Source organism: Lotus japonicus, chromosome 5, assembly GCF_012489685.1.
Source record: "Lotus japonicus ecotype B-129 chromosome 5, LjGifu_v1.2".
NCBI classification, from domain to species: Eukaryota; Viridiplantae; Streptophyta; class Magnoliopsida; order Fabales; family Fabaceae; genus Lotus; species Lotus japonicus.
The window spans coordinates 3004680-3019795 of record NC_080045.1 but is presented as its reverse complement, the minus strand read 5'-3'; the positions used below and the strand labels follow the sequence as shown (position 1 = coordinate 3019795).

Here is a 15116-nt window from a genome sequence, read left to right as displayed (position 1 = left end):
GGAGACTTAGTGACAGGGGCAGATCCAGACCTTATATATCAGTGTGGCTAAACATAAAGAAATTATAGCCTAAATATATTGAATTTTTTTTTGAAAAAGAGAAATATTATAGATAATACATGAGAGAAAGTTTCTCATGGAAATAGAAGAGTTTACAGTCCAAGAAGGACTAGGCTTACAACGAAATATAACAAAAGAAATAAAGTGAAAACAACATTACAGTAAAGAAACAAGAACAATAAAACAGGGAAAATACAATAGAAAGACAACAATCTATACTACACTAATAGTGGAGGCCGAAAAATAGAAGGTGCATGAGAAATCCACAGCAGCACATAACAGGTTACATCAAAATTTCTTCTAATGAATTTTTTGAGTAGCTTGCAAAGTGCTAAGTGAAGGTTTTGCCGTTTATTATAATTTATATGTTTGAGTATATTCTTCTTTATATATGTATTGTATTCGATGACATGATGAACACAATAGTTTGAGTGAACATTTCATGATAGATATGAACAACAGACACAGTATCAAATACATTCAGGAAGAGAATAGAATTATGGCTCATTGTACCGCCCCTATAAAAGGGGGCTCTCACATCATTGTAAAGGATCTTCTGGCATTTTATCTAAAAAGATTAGGTTATTATCTCACCCTTGAGTCAGATATGGAAGGGGGAGATGGAGGCTTGGGTTGGGGTGGGGGAGAAGATGGGGGAGGGGAGGAGAGAGGAGGATGCGGAGGTTAAAGAAGTCGCATGAGGTGGTGGAGTCATGGTCGTTGCTGTCAAATAAGCGGTATGGTTTGTGAAAGAGGAAGAATGAGGAGAGAACAGACCTAAGCTGATATGAAAGTCCACATGGAAAACCTACATCTTGCTAAGATTAGTATGGGGCATCGACGGGTGATTTGGAAAATATAAATCGCATATGCGTCATGTTTACCTATGCCAAATTTTTGTATGGACGAACTTAAATTCACTTATAGATGTCTGCATACAAACATATTTAACCAATTAACCATTGAATTTCAATCAAATGCTACAGCTTCAAGGCAATGAAATCTTTGTCTTCTTCGTACAAGGTTTTTATACAGTTTTCTGTTGTTGTGTGGTGTCACTAGTGTGCTTTTGCATAATTGTGATTAGCTTGCACTTTAATTTTTTCACAATCGAAGCCCAACCCTCTATATGCACTTGTTTCAATATGTTTGGATTTAAATGGAATGTGGAAAATTGCAAGAGAAAAAATGATTGGACTATAGTCATTTATAAAGAGAAAACAATGATTACTAAAAGCAATTATTGTGAGATCTGTGTAATTTTCTTTTGGAAAACGATTGTTAACCATTAACATACGAAATCTAACGAGATTCATTAGACATGGAACATAAGTGGCGGTGGAAAACCATAAAATCCGCCAAATTATATATATTCCCATATTAGCACTCTCTTTATTTTTAACAGGAAATCATATTAAATTCCTTTTGAATTTTTTTAAGACCAAATATATTAATAATATGAAAGAAAAACCTTTAACCATCCACAAGAATACACAAACACATAACCACCCTATAAACAATGGAAAAAAAAATGTATTTGGATCCTCTCCAGACTCCAGCTGTTGGAGGGTCCAGCAATGTATACCATTCTTAAAAAAAATTTAGTGTTTTTAAATTACTTTTTCACCTCAACCATTAATTATTTTGATCTATGATTATAAATGAGCCGTAGAGGCTGGACATGATTTTGGGCTGGAGAGGATCCGGATCCATAAACAATAAGAAACTCCCTGAACAAAAGAAGAAGAAAAATGATCAAAGGAAACAAAGATGAAAATCTAAACCAGATCCAAAAGCCAAAACTAAGAGCACCCTCATCACTCAGGGTGACCACCACTCCTCCATTTTCTGTGTCAGGCCGCGAATAGCCGCGTCGTTCCCGCCGTCTGTTGGAATCAAGTGTTAGAGTCAAGTTCCACATCGCAGAAGTCAAAGTAAGAGGGAGAGTTTATAAGGAGATGGACCCATAAACCTAATGCCTTAAGGTTTTGGGTTAAGATGTGGTGTCCAATATCTCCTTGGTGTCTCCTTTCGGCCTTGGTCCGTGGGTCCTCGCCGTGACTCTCCCCAACAAGTGGTATCAGAGCCGATGGTTCGTGGGACCATGACGGCTCCTTGTGTCGAAAGTCTTCCTAGCAGTGTGGCTAGGCGGCGGGTTCCGTTGGCAGCGAACGGCGGTACAAGGTGGATAGCTTCCGCAGACGGGAGGACCATGGGTGATGTGGTTGAAGGACTCACACTTGAGGGGGAGATTGTTGGAATCAAGTATTGGAGTCAAGTCCCACATCGAAGAAGTCAAGGTGGGAGGGAGAGTTTATAAGAGATGTGACCCATAAACCTAATGCCTTAAGGTTTTGGGTTAAGATGTGGCGTCAAGATCTCTTGGTGTCTTGCTTCTCGGCCCATGGGCTCCCATGTCTCCCCCAACACCGTCAAAGGTACAACCCACAAGCTTGCACACTAACCACACCTTCTTAGCCCGCATCCAGTAACAACCAGCCGGAGTGCTCCCTCAATCAAACGAAACAGGAAGAACCGAGAGCAAGATCGCAGCCGAAGAAGGACCTCCACCATGAATCGCAACCAAATTAACTCACATAAGTCGTCGGGGGCACCTGACAGTGCTTGCGACCTCTCTTTACCTTTTTTGAACGCGCTCTCCGACGAGATGAGTAGGAGAAGCTAAACGTACATCGGAGACAACTAAACTAATTGACACGTCAAAGAGCTGATGTTGAGGGAATCAACCATCTTCAAACTCTTCACATGAAAAATAATTGAAGAGTAAATGCATTTTGTCAAAAAAGTAATTAAAATTTAATTACTATTTACCGACTCATCATTATAATATGAAAATTATTTAAAATAAATAAATTTTTTAACAAAGTTATTTCTATATGATATGCAAACATCACATCACTATCGTATCCCGAGCCAAATTAATCACGTGGAGACTGGTGGTCAAAGGACAAAAAAAAAACCCACATACATCTCTTTTCTTTATCTATCTTTTTCTTCTTAAAATATTAATATTATTATATATAAACTTCTTTGAATGTGAACCAAAGAGCATTTATCAGAGCTAACCTAATGCTTTCATTAATAGAGAATCTCCTTTTAAATTTGTATTGAAACGGCGTTATACCTCAAATTCATTACTTGTCTATTTTCTCTTTCTTTCTCACTAACTCACTATAACCACCATTTTCCATATTAAAACAAGAAGATCATAATAGTATTTTTTAAAAAATATACCACTACCTTGTCACTTTAGTGAGAAACTTACTTCTGCCTTAAGTATAAGTGATTAGTCATGGATTGGGGACCCTAACATGATGCTTACTTTACTTACTCAACTACTCCTCTCAAAGGGTTACGTGCAGCAAACATGTTTAACCCATAATAATTGAGAAATAATTAGTGATACGTGTCGGCAAATTTGGGGATAAGAGAGGGATAATATTATCATGACATATTACAATATCTTCCATTTGGATTATGATTTTAATTCTTCTAATCTTTTAAACTAATCGCGTCCATTTACTTTTAAATTCGGTAAATTTTTTCAGATTGATAAAATTATAAAGGACTTAATGAAAAGGTGCAATAGTTTAAAGTAGGATTTTACCCAGCGGGCGGTTCAGGCTAAGACCTCAGTTTTGGTCGGGTGAACCGACCACCAAGTTTGCCGCTGAGTTGCCACAGGTTAATCGGGGTCAGTTTTAACTGTTCACGGTTTAGACGGGTGGTTTGCAATTGAAGATGAGATGAGCACTAACCTCCAGTAACATAGAAAAAAATTATGATAAATTTGCTCCATATTTTTATTCCTGTACAAAAGTCTAAAGCTTTAGCGATGGAGGGATGAATTGTACAGTCTTTATAACCATTATCTTTATAATTAATTCTATTTCCTACAATGGTCTCTTGTATGTAGTGTCATACTCTCATCTTCTAGTGATACTAGAATATCTTAAATTAATCTCCTAATGGGAGATCCTTTTCCATATACCTTCAAATGTCTATCCTAGTTGTTAGTATCTAACAACGAACTATTTCATATTCAAATTTTTCTTGAATGAGATAATTTTTGTGGCATAACTGTTTACATATTAGATTTTTTTCCCATGTTGTGGGAAACAGTGAAAAAAAATCATGTCCAAAGTGTTCTTTTTATCAGTTGAGGATTTACCATTTGCTCGTCAAGCTGTTAATCCTAGTGGTGAAGGAGTCTTATTCATTTCACCTCAAGACACAACAAATTTGTTGATGAATACAACATTGAAGACTAACCTTTGGAATTTCCAAGCTTTCTTGAATTTACCACAAAAGCAGTATTGCTTAGACCTAAGGTATAGAGTTATACAATTGATTTTATATATTTTGAAACTGAATTTAAACTAATATAAATTTTATTTTATTCACATATTGTATAGAGACTCTTAGCCTCAAAGAAGAAAGTGGGAAAACACAAATTAGTCTATATATAAGATCATTGATTTTGATATATTCCATAATTAATTTGAACTAAGACCTTGTTTGTTAGAAGAGAGATAGGGAAGAGAGAAAGAGAGAAGAGAGAGTTAGAGGAGAGTTGTTGATGGCACCCTTGTTTGGTTTGACATGAGTGAGGGAAGAGAGAGATCAAAACGTGGGTCCCACTAACTTTATTGGATCTTCTCAAATTGGAGAGATTTCCAACTAGGGATGGCAGAGAAGCCCGAACCCATGGGCACCCGACCCGACCCGACCCGATTTCTTGGGTGAAAACCTGAGTTAAATGGGTTCGGGTTCGGGTTTTACCCGATCACTTTCGGGTTCGGGTTTGAGTTTGGCCAAACCCGCACCCGAACCCTACCCGAACCCGGATCTGTATAAGTGAAACCTAAGTATTCTGCTTGTGCAATACAATATATGCAGCATCTTGCATATTAATTTAACAGTAACATGGCAATTACAATGTTACATTACATAATATAGCTCTCTTCACAGTCTTTTTCAGGTCGGGTTTCCGAGTTCAACTGTTTGTTTGAGGTTGTGTGCGGGTGTGGGTACGGGTCGGGTGAACCCGAAACCCAATGGGTTCGGGTGTGGGTTTAAGTTCACCACCCATTTCGGGTTCGGGTGCGGGTGCGGGTGTGGGTTTTTGATTTCGGGTTTGGGTTTGGGTTTGGCAAAACCCGCACCCTACCCGACCCATTGCCATCCCTATTTCCAACAGTACACACGTGATGCACAAATCAAATCCTTTTTTGCATCTATTTTAAAATTTCTGGCGGTTTAATGGCTCCAGTAATGTTGTCAAACCGCCAGAAAAGTGTACCACTTGGATAAAATTAATATTTAATATAAAAAGTAACTTTTTCTCTCTCCTCCACCTCATTCTCTCTTCTCTATCTCTCTTCTCTTTTTTATCATACGAAACAACCTATAAATCCACTCTATTTCTCACATATTTCTCTCTACTCAACTTCTCTCTTCTCTACTCTCTCTTCTCTATCTCTCTCTTCTCTACCAAACGAAGCATAAATGTTGACCCGTGCATTTGCGAACATATATATATATTTTTTGGAAACTTGTTTAATGTAAAATTCATAAACGTATGTATTGTAGCTAACAAATAGGACATTGCTTAGTCAAAGCAATGCCTATACCTGCATCCCTCACCAAGGCAGTAACCATTATCCAAAAACTCATTGGCGGATCCAGGACCCGAGGTCAGGGGGTTCAAAATTTTCAAACGAACACATCAATAAAAATATAATTAAAAACAACTTTAATATGTTTATACTAATAAATTATACAAGTCATAATTGTCATTTACGTGATTTCATATTCTGAAATCGTTGAATAATAAGTTCGAAGTCAATGGTATTGAATACATAACTCTCAATGTAAGTAACTAAACAATCGTTCATCCATGTATCTCTCATTCGGTTACGCAGCTTATTCTTCACAATATTCATAGCAACAACCAAAATCAGCGCAAATTTCAAAAGAAGATAAACTTGTGGATAAACAACATGTTTTCCTTTTTCAACCAACTTCTCCGAAAGCTATTGGAGTCCTTTCAAAGAGGTAAATTCATCATTCCTACGCATACCGATGATGTAGGAATCTAGTGCATCACCAGACACCAAGCACCACTAAATTAAATGGAGTGAATTCATTTTGATAAAAACTTGCAAATTCCAACACATTTGCCTTATTAAAAGCAGAGAATAATGATGCTTTGTTGTAATGCTATGGGTTTGACGTTGTGACTACCCAGTACTTACAAACACACTTCCTGCAATAAAGACACTGAGACACACATGTGTGTGAGAAAGTGGGATAAGTGAGTTTGAGTTTGGTGCAAATATGTGCAAAATTTAAATTATTAGTACAATTTAAAATTTTCAGGGTGTTCAAAAAAGAATTTATATAAAGGGGTAAAATTTATATAGTGGGGGTAAGTGTGCTCTATTTTTTTTCCAGGGGTTCAAGTGAACCCCCTCATCACCATGTAGGTCCGCCTCTGCAAAAACTTGTAGCATAGACGGGCCTTCAAATCCTATTCTCCATGAGCAAACTTGCAGTCAGCTGCAGCTAAAACACACATACCCTTTTGAAACAAGGTACATATCCTTGTTTTGGAATAAGAACCGTGTCCATCATGCCAACCAATTCCCTAGTTCTCAACTCGGGTTCATCACGGATGCACTTACTAACCACAACCATAATCCCTCTCATAAGGAAAGTTCTTTTCTCCTTTTCCTCTTGCTCTTCCATAACCATGGTTTCCTTAACTAAAGAGGCAATCTCTTCAAGAAGAGAGCATCTTCTGTCCTGAATTTGCGGACATATATTAATATACACTTTTTTGGTTAAATAGTTTTTTTTAATAAATTTTTTTTGTAGTACAAATTTTAGTAATACAAAATTGATATCCGACCCTCTTGAAAATACTATTGACTGACATTTCTTTTATGACTTTATCTACTATGTTTTGAGAAAAAAATAAGTTTACAACTTAAAACATTTTTTTTTGCAAATTAATTCTAACTAATAAGGAACATATTTTTTGACAGAAAAATAAATACTTTATTGATGAAACCACACCTTTGAAAGTGCAGGATACACAAAACCAAACAACGCTCTTGAGCCTACAATATAAGGAATATAATGCATACTAAAAGTAAAAACGTGGTTTGTGATTGTGGGTGGATCAAACTTTAGCATAGTCCATAATAGAGCTACCTCTATTTTATGCCAATGTATATATTAATTATTATCATCCTATTTTGTGCACTCATGATATGTTAGTTGTTAAATAAAATGCAATTGTTATTTGTATCATGATAGTAGCATGTATATTAAAGAGTTGACTTATACATAGTCATACTAAACGAAATATCATATTATTTTCATTTTTTTTCTCCTATTTTGTAGAGTGTTATAAATAGATTTTTAAGCTTAAATTCTTATTGACTATTGAACATAAAGTGTTCACTAAATTTAAAATAAACAGTATAATCACAACGATTTTTTTTATAAGCTATAAAAATATGTTGATATGAAGTACAAGGGGGTACTTCAACCCAATACATGTAGAAAAGAGGAGAAAGAAAGCTAAAGATAGAAGCTGTTACAATACACCAATGATCCTCCTACTATCAAAATGCCCCACCACCTCATTGGAGAAATATTTTAGAAAATATATCTCGTTAAAACCTGATCAGGAAAAACCCCCTGGATAAAACCTGGTAAAGGAAAAAGAGTACATAATTTCTAGAATAAAAGGCTTAATACATCAGAAGGCCCCTGTAATTGTAAAGGGAATCAGTTCCAGGGCTTGTAAAATTTTCGCATCAAATTGGGTCCCTAAGAATTTTTTTTTAATTCAATTAAGGACAAATGCCGCCAGACTTTAATTTTACCCTAGTCAGCAATTCCACGTGGCATTTTTATTTTTTTAAATCTAAATAATGCCACATGTTATAATTAATTGAAAATCAATATTAATCCTTAATTTTATGCTAGTTTTTAATTCCCAGTTTTTTCTTTTAAAAAAAAAACAAATTAGTTTTTTTTTTCTTCTGAAAAAAAAAGTGAAAAACCCAAAAGAATCCGTTCATTTTCTTCATTCTGTGTTATGTTCATCTTCTTCCTCTGTTCTATTTCTTCTCCCAGCCACCTCTCTTCCCCTCTTCCTCTCTTCTCCTCCCACACCACCCTCTTCCCTCATGCAACCAGATATGGATTTTAGATCTAGATCTGCCTTCCCCTCTTCCTCTCTTCTCCTCCCACACCACCCTCTTCTAGCGTTTTGATAGAAAAAGTTTGGGTTTTTATGTTCTGAACTTTTGCCTTTCAAAGTTCTAAACGTGTAAACATGGGGCTTTGGTGTTTTGAATATTAAATACCAGGATCTTGAACGTAAAAGCTCAAAACTTTGATGATGATAGTGGGTTGGTGGGTTTGGTATTCAAAATTGACGGATCTTATAGTATTGATTCCTATCTTCTGGGTTTCATTCTTCTTATCTTCTGGGTTTCTGGTGGTGGGGGTTGAGATGGCTGGGTGAAAATGATTTGGTGGTGGAGGTGATGATTATGGCGGAGGGAGTGAATTATGGGGGAGAGATATGGTGGTGGACTGGTGGTGCAGTGAGGGGTTGGAAGAAGATGAATGTTCAATTTGGGGATGAAAGATTTTAATTAGGGATTGGTTATAATTAGATTAGGTTAGATTATTAGATTAGTTTATTAGTTAGATTATTAGTTTGTTTAGTTAAGGATTATTAGATTAAGTTATTTATTAAGTTTTTTAATTTTTTTTCTGATTATTTAATTGAGTTGGAATTAAAAATAATTTATTATTATTTTTTTAATTAAAAAATAATAATAAACGCCACGTGGAATTGATGGCTGGGATAAAATTGAAGGCTGGCACACTTTGGCCTTAATTGAATAAATTTTTTTTTCTAGGGACCCAATTTGATGTAAAAATTTTCTAGGCCCTGTATTTGATTCCCTTTACAATTACAGGGGCCTTCTGATGTATTAAGCCAGAATAAAAAAGTAATTTCCAAGGAGCACTATACAAAGAACACAATAACTAAGACCCTGTTTGGTTGCAGTTTTGTTTTCAGTTTTTAAAACAATTTTCATAAAAAAAAATTAAAAACAGTTTCAAAATAAGAAAATAGGTTGAATGACATGTTTTCTAACATTTAGAAAACTAATATCTGAAAACTAAAACATAACCTGAAAACATCTTTTAGCTATTTTGGTTTTTTAGTTTTAAAACTGAAAATGAGAACTGTTTTCAAAAACAATTTTCGAAAACAGGTCATACCAAACACGTTTTCAATTTTTAAGAACTGAAAACAATTTTGAACACAGTAAACAAACAGGCGAAATCTAAAAAAATCAAAACAGAACAGTACATCAACCAAGTAACACCAGCAAAATAATCACAACGATTACCATTATATTTAGAAAACATTTGTATTCTTATTTGTTTTATGGTGACTCTTATTATCACATCTATGACAAATAATTTTTATTTTAGTTCACTTCAATATATATTAAAGGCTTAATTGCACTTTTCGTCCCTGATGTATAACGCTTGTGCAATTTTGGTCCCCTATGTTGAAAACGTGCAATTTTGGTCCACTTAAGTTCTGGACGTGACAATTAGGTCCATCTGTTAGTTCTCCGTCTAAATTAGCACACGTGGCTCTCATTAATGAGATGGCACTGACCCTACTGCCAGATAGAATTCCACGTAATTAAAACGGGTGAATTAAAAAAATACAATAGTAAAAAAAAACATTTCATTTGTCCTTCCAGAACTTCATCTTCTTATGTACCCAAAATAAAACTTCAATCTCCTTCAACCACGGCACCTTCTCTCCATTAGCATGTAGCACGACACCATTTCATAAGCAAGGATTGAAGCAAGATTGAAACTTTACGCTCCAGATGAAGACCTAATCAGAGAGAGTTGAGGCAATAGCAGAACCCCATCTTTTTCAGCAGATCTGTGGAGGTAACAACAAAACCCCAAATCTCCATTGAGTTCTGGGCTTGAGTTTGGATGGTGGTGGTTACGAAGAGGCAAACACGAGGTGGTAATAGGCGTAGATGAGGAGGACGACACAGTGGTTCCCTGGACTTTAGGGGTTTCATGATTCCTGGGTTTTGTGGGTTGTCAGAGGTAAGGGATGAAGGGGGAGGGTTGACTGTTGAGGATGAAGGAAGGGGGAGATTGGAAATTAGTAGTGAATCTGGTGAAGGAATGAAAAATAGTGCTTCTGATTCTGCTGAATTGAGAAATAGGATAGATGAAGAAGACAAATTGGAAGTCGAAGATGGGTCTTGGGTTTGTAAAACTGAAGGCATAGATGTAGGGGTGGTGAGTACGTATTCACCCTAATATATCAATTTATCTTGATTCTTGTTCTATTGCAAATATCAATCTTTTTGCTTTTGAAACTGTTAGATGAAGGTGGACGGTTGGGGATGAAGTGGAAGATGAAGATGAAGAGCGTGAAAAAATATCTGGGTTTTGTGGGTTGTTAGAATAAAGGGATGAAGGGGGATGATTGATGATGAAGGAAGATGAAAAGCGTTAAAAATTATGGGTTCTGATTTTCTGAATTTTTGGGTGAATATGATGGAAGATTTTTTTTAAAGTGAATATGATGGAAGATTGATAATGGAGTTTTTTTTTTTTTTAAGTAGTGATAGGGTGAAGATGGTAGAAGAGTGATTTTAGGGATAACCTTTCATATTTTAAATTATTTGTTTTATTTTTTATTTTTTAATTTACTGATGTGTCATTTTTTTTTGAAATAACATGTGTCATTTATGATGGTGTAGTTAGTAAAAAAGAATCCAAAAAAGAATATTCTGTTTGAAATTTGACAGAGAACTAACGAAATGACCTAATTGTCACGTTTAGATCTTTGTTGTACCAAAATTGCTTCTTTTAAACAAAGGGGACCAAAATTGCATAAGAGTAATACATCAGGGACGAAAAATGCAATTAAGCCTATATTAAATTGCTTTCATAACAATTATTGTTATATATTAATTTTTTTTCTAACCGTTATATATTAAATTTATTCTAATAATATTTTATATATATATATTATATTTATCTATTTGATTTTAAACCTATGATATAAATTATATTTAAAATAAATAATTGCAAAATTATATTTTATTTAATTTAAAGAAATTCCTCGTGCAACTTGTTCTTGAAATGCCCTGCGGTAGAGAGGGTGTGGTTTGCGTCGGATTTGGCGATTAGAACTGAAAGTTTCAGCTCGGTTCATGCTTTGATGGTGGCGGTTTTAGAGGAGGATGATGTAGATTTTATAGCAGCAGTACAACAGCTTATGTACGTGATTTGGGAGGCTCGGAACTCCATGGTGTTCAATGGGAGGAAACTGGATGTGGGAGATGTGCTGCGGAGGTCATCCATGTTGAAGCCTTGGGATGATGGTATTCATACTCCTCAATCACTGACAGCTTCACGCCCTGCAAATTGGAAGAGGCCAGAGGAAGGAATTGTCAAAATAAATTTTGATGCTTCAGTTAAGAACGAGATTGGTGGTCTAGGAATGGTGGCTCGGGATTCTCATGGTGCGATTCTAGGAGCTGCAGCTTTATATCCGGTTAGTGTGATCTCCCCTTTGCTTGGCGAGGCTTGCGGTTTCCGATGGGCACTGAAGTTGGCGACGGAGTTTGGTTTCCGATCAGTTTGCTTTGAAACTGACTGCTTACAGCTATTTGAATGGTGGAAGAAGGGCTCTATTGGTTTGTCTTATTTAGATACTATTGTTCGCGAATGTCGTCTTTTTACTTCTGCTTTTAGTTATTTTCAGTTTACCTTTGTGAGACGTTCAGGTAATTTAGTTGCCGATTTTTTGGCTAGGAATGCCTCTAATTTCCCCAACTCCGTTTGGGTGGAAGAGGTACCTCATGATGTAGATCACTTGGTGATCAACGATGCTTTGGCTTCATCGCCTGATTTGATTTAATTTAATTCCAGGTCAATTTCAAAAAAAAAAAAAGGTCTAAAACTGTGTTCTATCTATTTCTATAATCTAGAAAATTTTAAGGGATAATGATTACAAGATTGATTTTGGAGTTTGTTTGATACTACTGTTGTTATTTTTATTGTCTTTGATACATCAATTAATCATGAACGTGATTATGCGAGTTCGTTTTTAGTTATTATTTTTTAAATTCTAAGTTATCTATGTTTTAATTTTTTTTAAGATGTTCCTAATATGTGCTCTCCTCTTTCCCTATTAATTCCCATTTAATTGTCTTTTTTTCTCCCCTAATTTCGTTCCTCTCTATTTTTTCTTATCTGACATTTTAAATTTTAAATTTTCCTATATCTTTTTCCTCTTTGCCCATTAATTGTTGTTCTCAATTCGCAAATTAGGGAAAATTTTAGATATGCAGTATCTTCGATAATTAGGGAAAATCTTTTAAAATTTTAATGGATTATAATCTCAGCACTACATATTTTATTTTTATATTGTAGATCATGAGAAAGGAGAAATCAGGGGATTCTTGTAAATATATGCAATAAATTAGACGTGAGACTTTTCCTAATTTAAAGAGATAATGAAAACGATTTCAAGATTTATTTTGGAAATAAATTTAGTAAGGAGTAATCTAGGTAAATCTTAGACAATTATGACAAATCTTTTGAAATTCGATTTCAAGATAAAATAACACAACATAAGAGAAGCTTTCTAACAAATTGACACGTGAATTTTTTCTTATGAGATTGAACGAGGAGCTGCCACCTCACCAAATCAGCCTTATCAATCAATATATATTAGTAAAGAAGAAGGGTTAGAAGAGCAAATTGGTGATGTGTCAACTCCTAATGCATTCTGTTCCACGTGTCAAGACAAGGTTAATTCTCACAGCTCATTTCCACGTGTCATCTTAATAATATATAAGACCCATCCACCAAAGTGGGTCATATAGCAACATTAATGTCACATGTTTTTTTCTATTGCTTGTTATAATGATTTTTCAAATGTCTTATTCTGATTGGTCCACATTGATGAATTCTCATTGGTCCAAATTGATGACTCATTAAATAAATAAATCAATAAATTCAAAATTTAAATCATTCAATCAATTAATTTTGAAATTCAAAATTCGAATCATTTTTAATTACGAATTTTTTGAAAAATGTTTAATTAGGAATTAGACAATATGTTAATGACACTTGTGGAACCGATGATAAATTTGGTAATGTACCAAATTGTTAGCAAATTTAAACATTATTAAGTCCTATTTGAAACCTCTTTATTACCTTTTTTTTTTTTTTTTTTTTTTACGTTCCGTTCTTTTTTATATTTATATCTAATACTAAATGCTTATACCCAACTCATTAACATATTCTTGACCAATCAGATTTTTCGTTTTAAACAAATTTGAATATAATCTATCTTCAGTTTGAAAATATCATTTAAAACTCACCACTTTAAACCCCAATCACCAATAACAACTAGCCCCCCCCCCCCCCCCCCTTTTTTTTCTTTCTGTTATTCGTTTAATTATTTTTCTTTCTCCAATACCACAATCACTTAACTCTTCTGGATCTTCCAAAAGGATGATCAGTCATAAAAAGTCAGACCACACAGACTACAACCCCTTCCGCTTATCATGTGCGTGCCCAATACTCCAGCCCTCCGCCTAACTGGATTCTGGGCTCTGGTGCCACGCATCATATCACAAGTGACCTAGACCAACTACATCTCAGCAAACCCTATCATGGCAGTGGTCAACTATTTGTTGGAGATGGTTCACCTCTGTCCATTGCTCACACTGGTAAAACTGTTTTACACACTCCCTCACATACACAGGGAGAGAATGGAAGTTGATGACCAGGAGGAAAAAGAGGGACATGGAAGATGGAACAAAATGAGAAATCCTATCTAAAAGATGAAAACCCGCTAGAGACATGATAGTTTTTGTTGATGTTCTCTTTATTGGCTAACCAGTTTTTTTAACCACTATTCTCATAAATACTTCAGGATACTCTTTACTAATCTCAGCGGAGAACGAAGATTTGCATCAATTGTTGCAAAGAGATTAGAATCCCTTGGGGCTTTGACTTAGGGGGATCGCAGGCATGTTGGATTTCTTATTTTTTCTATTTTCAGTGAGGTTTTTTTTTGTGGTTCTGTGAGCTGGCTTTAATGAATTCATACATCTTTTACCTTTTTGGTTCCTGACTTCCTTCATGGCTTACAGGGCTGGAACTAATTTACTAACAATTAACAACTAACATTGACCTATTAAAAAAAAAACTATCACTTAACTCATTGAAGTCTCATGAATGATGTATCACTTAATTTATATTTTTATTTTTTTTCCAATATACTAATATCTCATATTAATTAATAATTAATAATCATATTTTGTCCATCACTACTAAAATTTGAACCTATCATCTTTTTTCTTAAAAAAAATTTAAATCATTATTACCTTCCTTTTATAAACTTAAGTCTTTATGGCCAATTTGAATTCTAACTATTTCCATTTTGAATAATTACTATATGTCTTCCTTGATTTTTTTTAACGTGCCTTCCTTGATGATCGACCAGTAAAATTATTCGTATGCTTATTATTAGTCTTGAAAATAATTCCAATGTCATTATTTGACTTTAATTATTTTCTCTACAATTTTCTACAACTTATGTTTAAATATTTAGATTCTACCACAAATTATTTTGATTGGTTTATTTTGCCTGCCCATGTTGACATATTTCATGAGGCTTCAACTATAAATAACATATGAAGTTTAGAGTTCAAAACATTCATCCTTCTTTCTCCAACCGTCTGCGTCTTTAGTTTTGCATTTCTATATAATTTTTACCTCATCTTTCTCACAATTTTTGTTGTTATGAATTATTTGCTTCTCCCTGCATTAGATTTCGCACTTAACAAAGGTTACCATGAATGCGGAAATCCCCTAAAGAGGAGCAAAATATGAAATATCTGCACACTGGGATGTTTGTTCAAGTA

At 34.8% G+C, this 15116-nt stretch overlaps 1 protein-coding gene across 1 annotated transcript; it reads left to right on the top strand.

The window, feature by feature from the left end:
• The first annotated feature begins 11392 nt into the window (after positions 1–11392).
• LOC130717426 (uncharacterized) lies at positions 11393–12094 on the top strand. Its single transcript, XM_057567643.1, has one exon. It carries the CDS (start codon positions 11393–11395, stop codon positions 12092–12094), a length of 702 nt encoding a protein of 233 aa, XP_057423626.1.
• The last annotated feature ends 3022 nt before the right edge of the window (positions 12095–15116 follow it).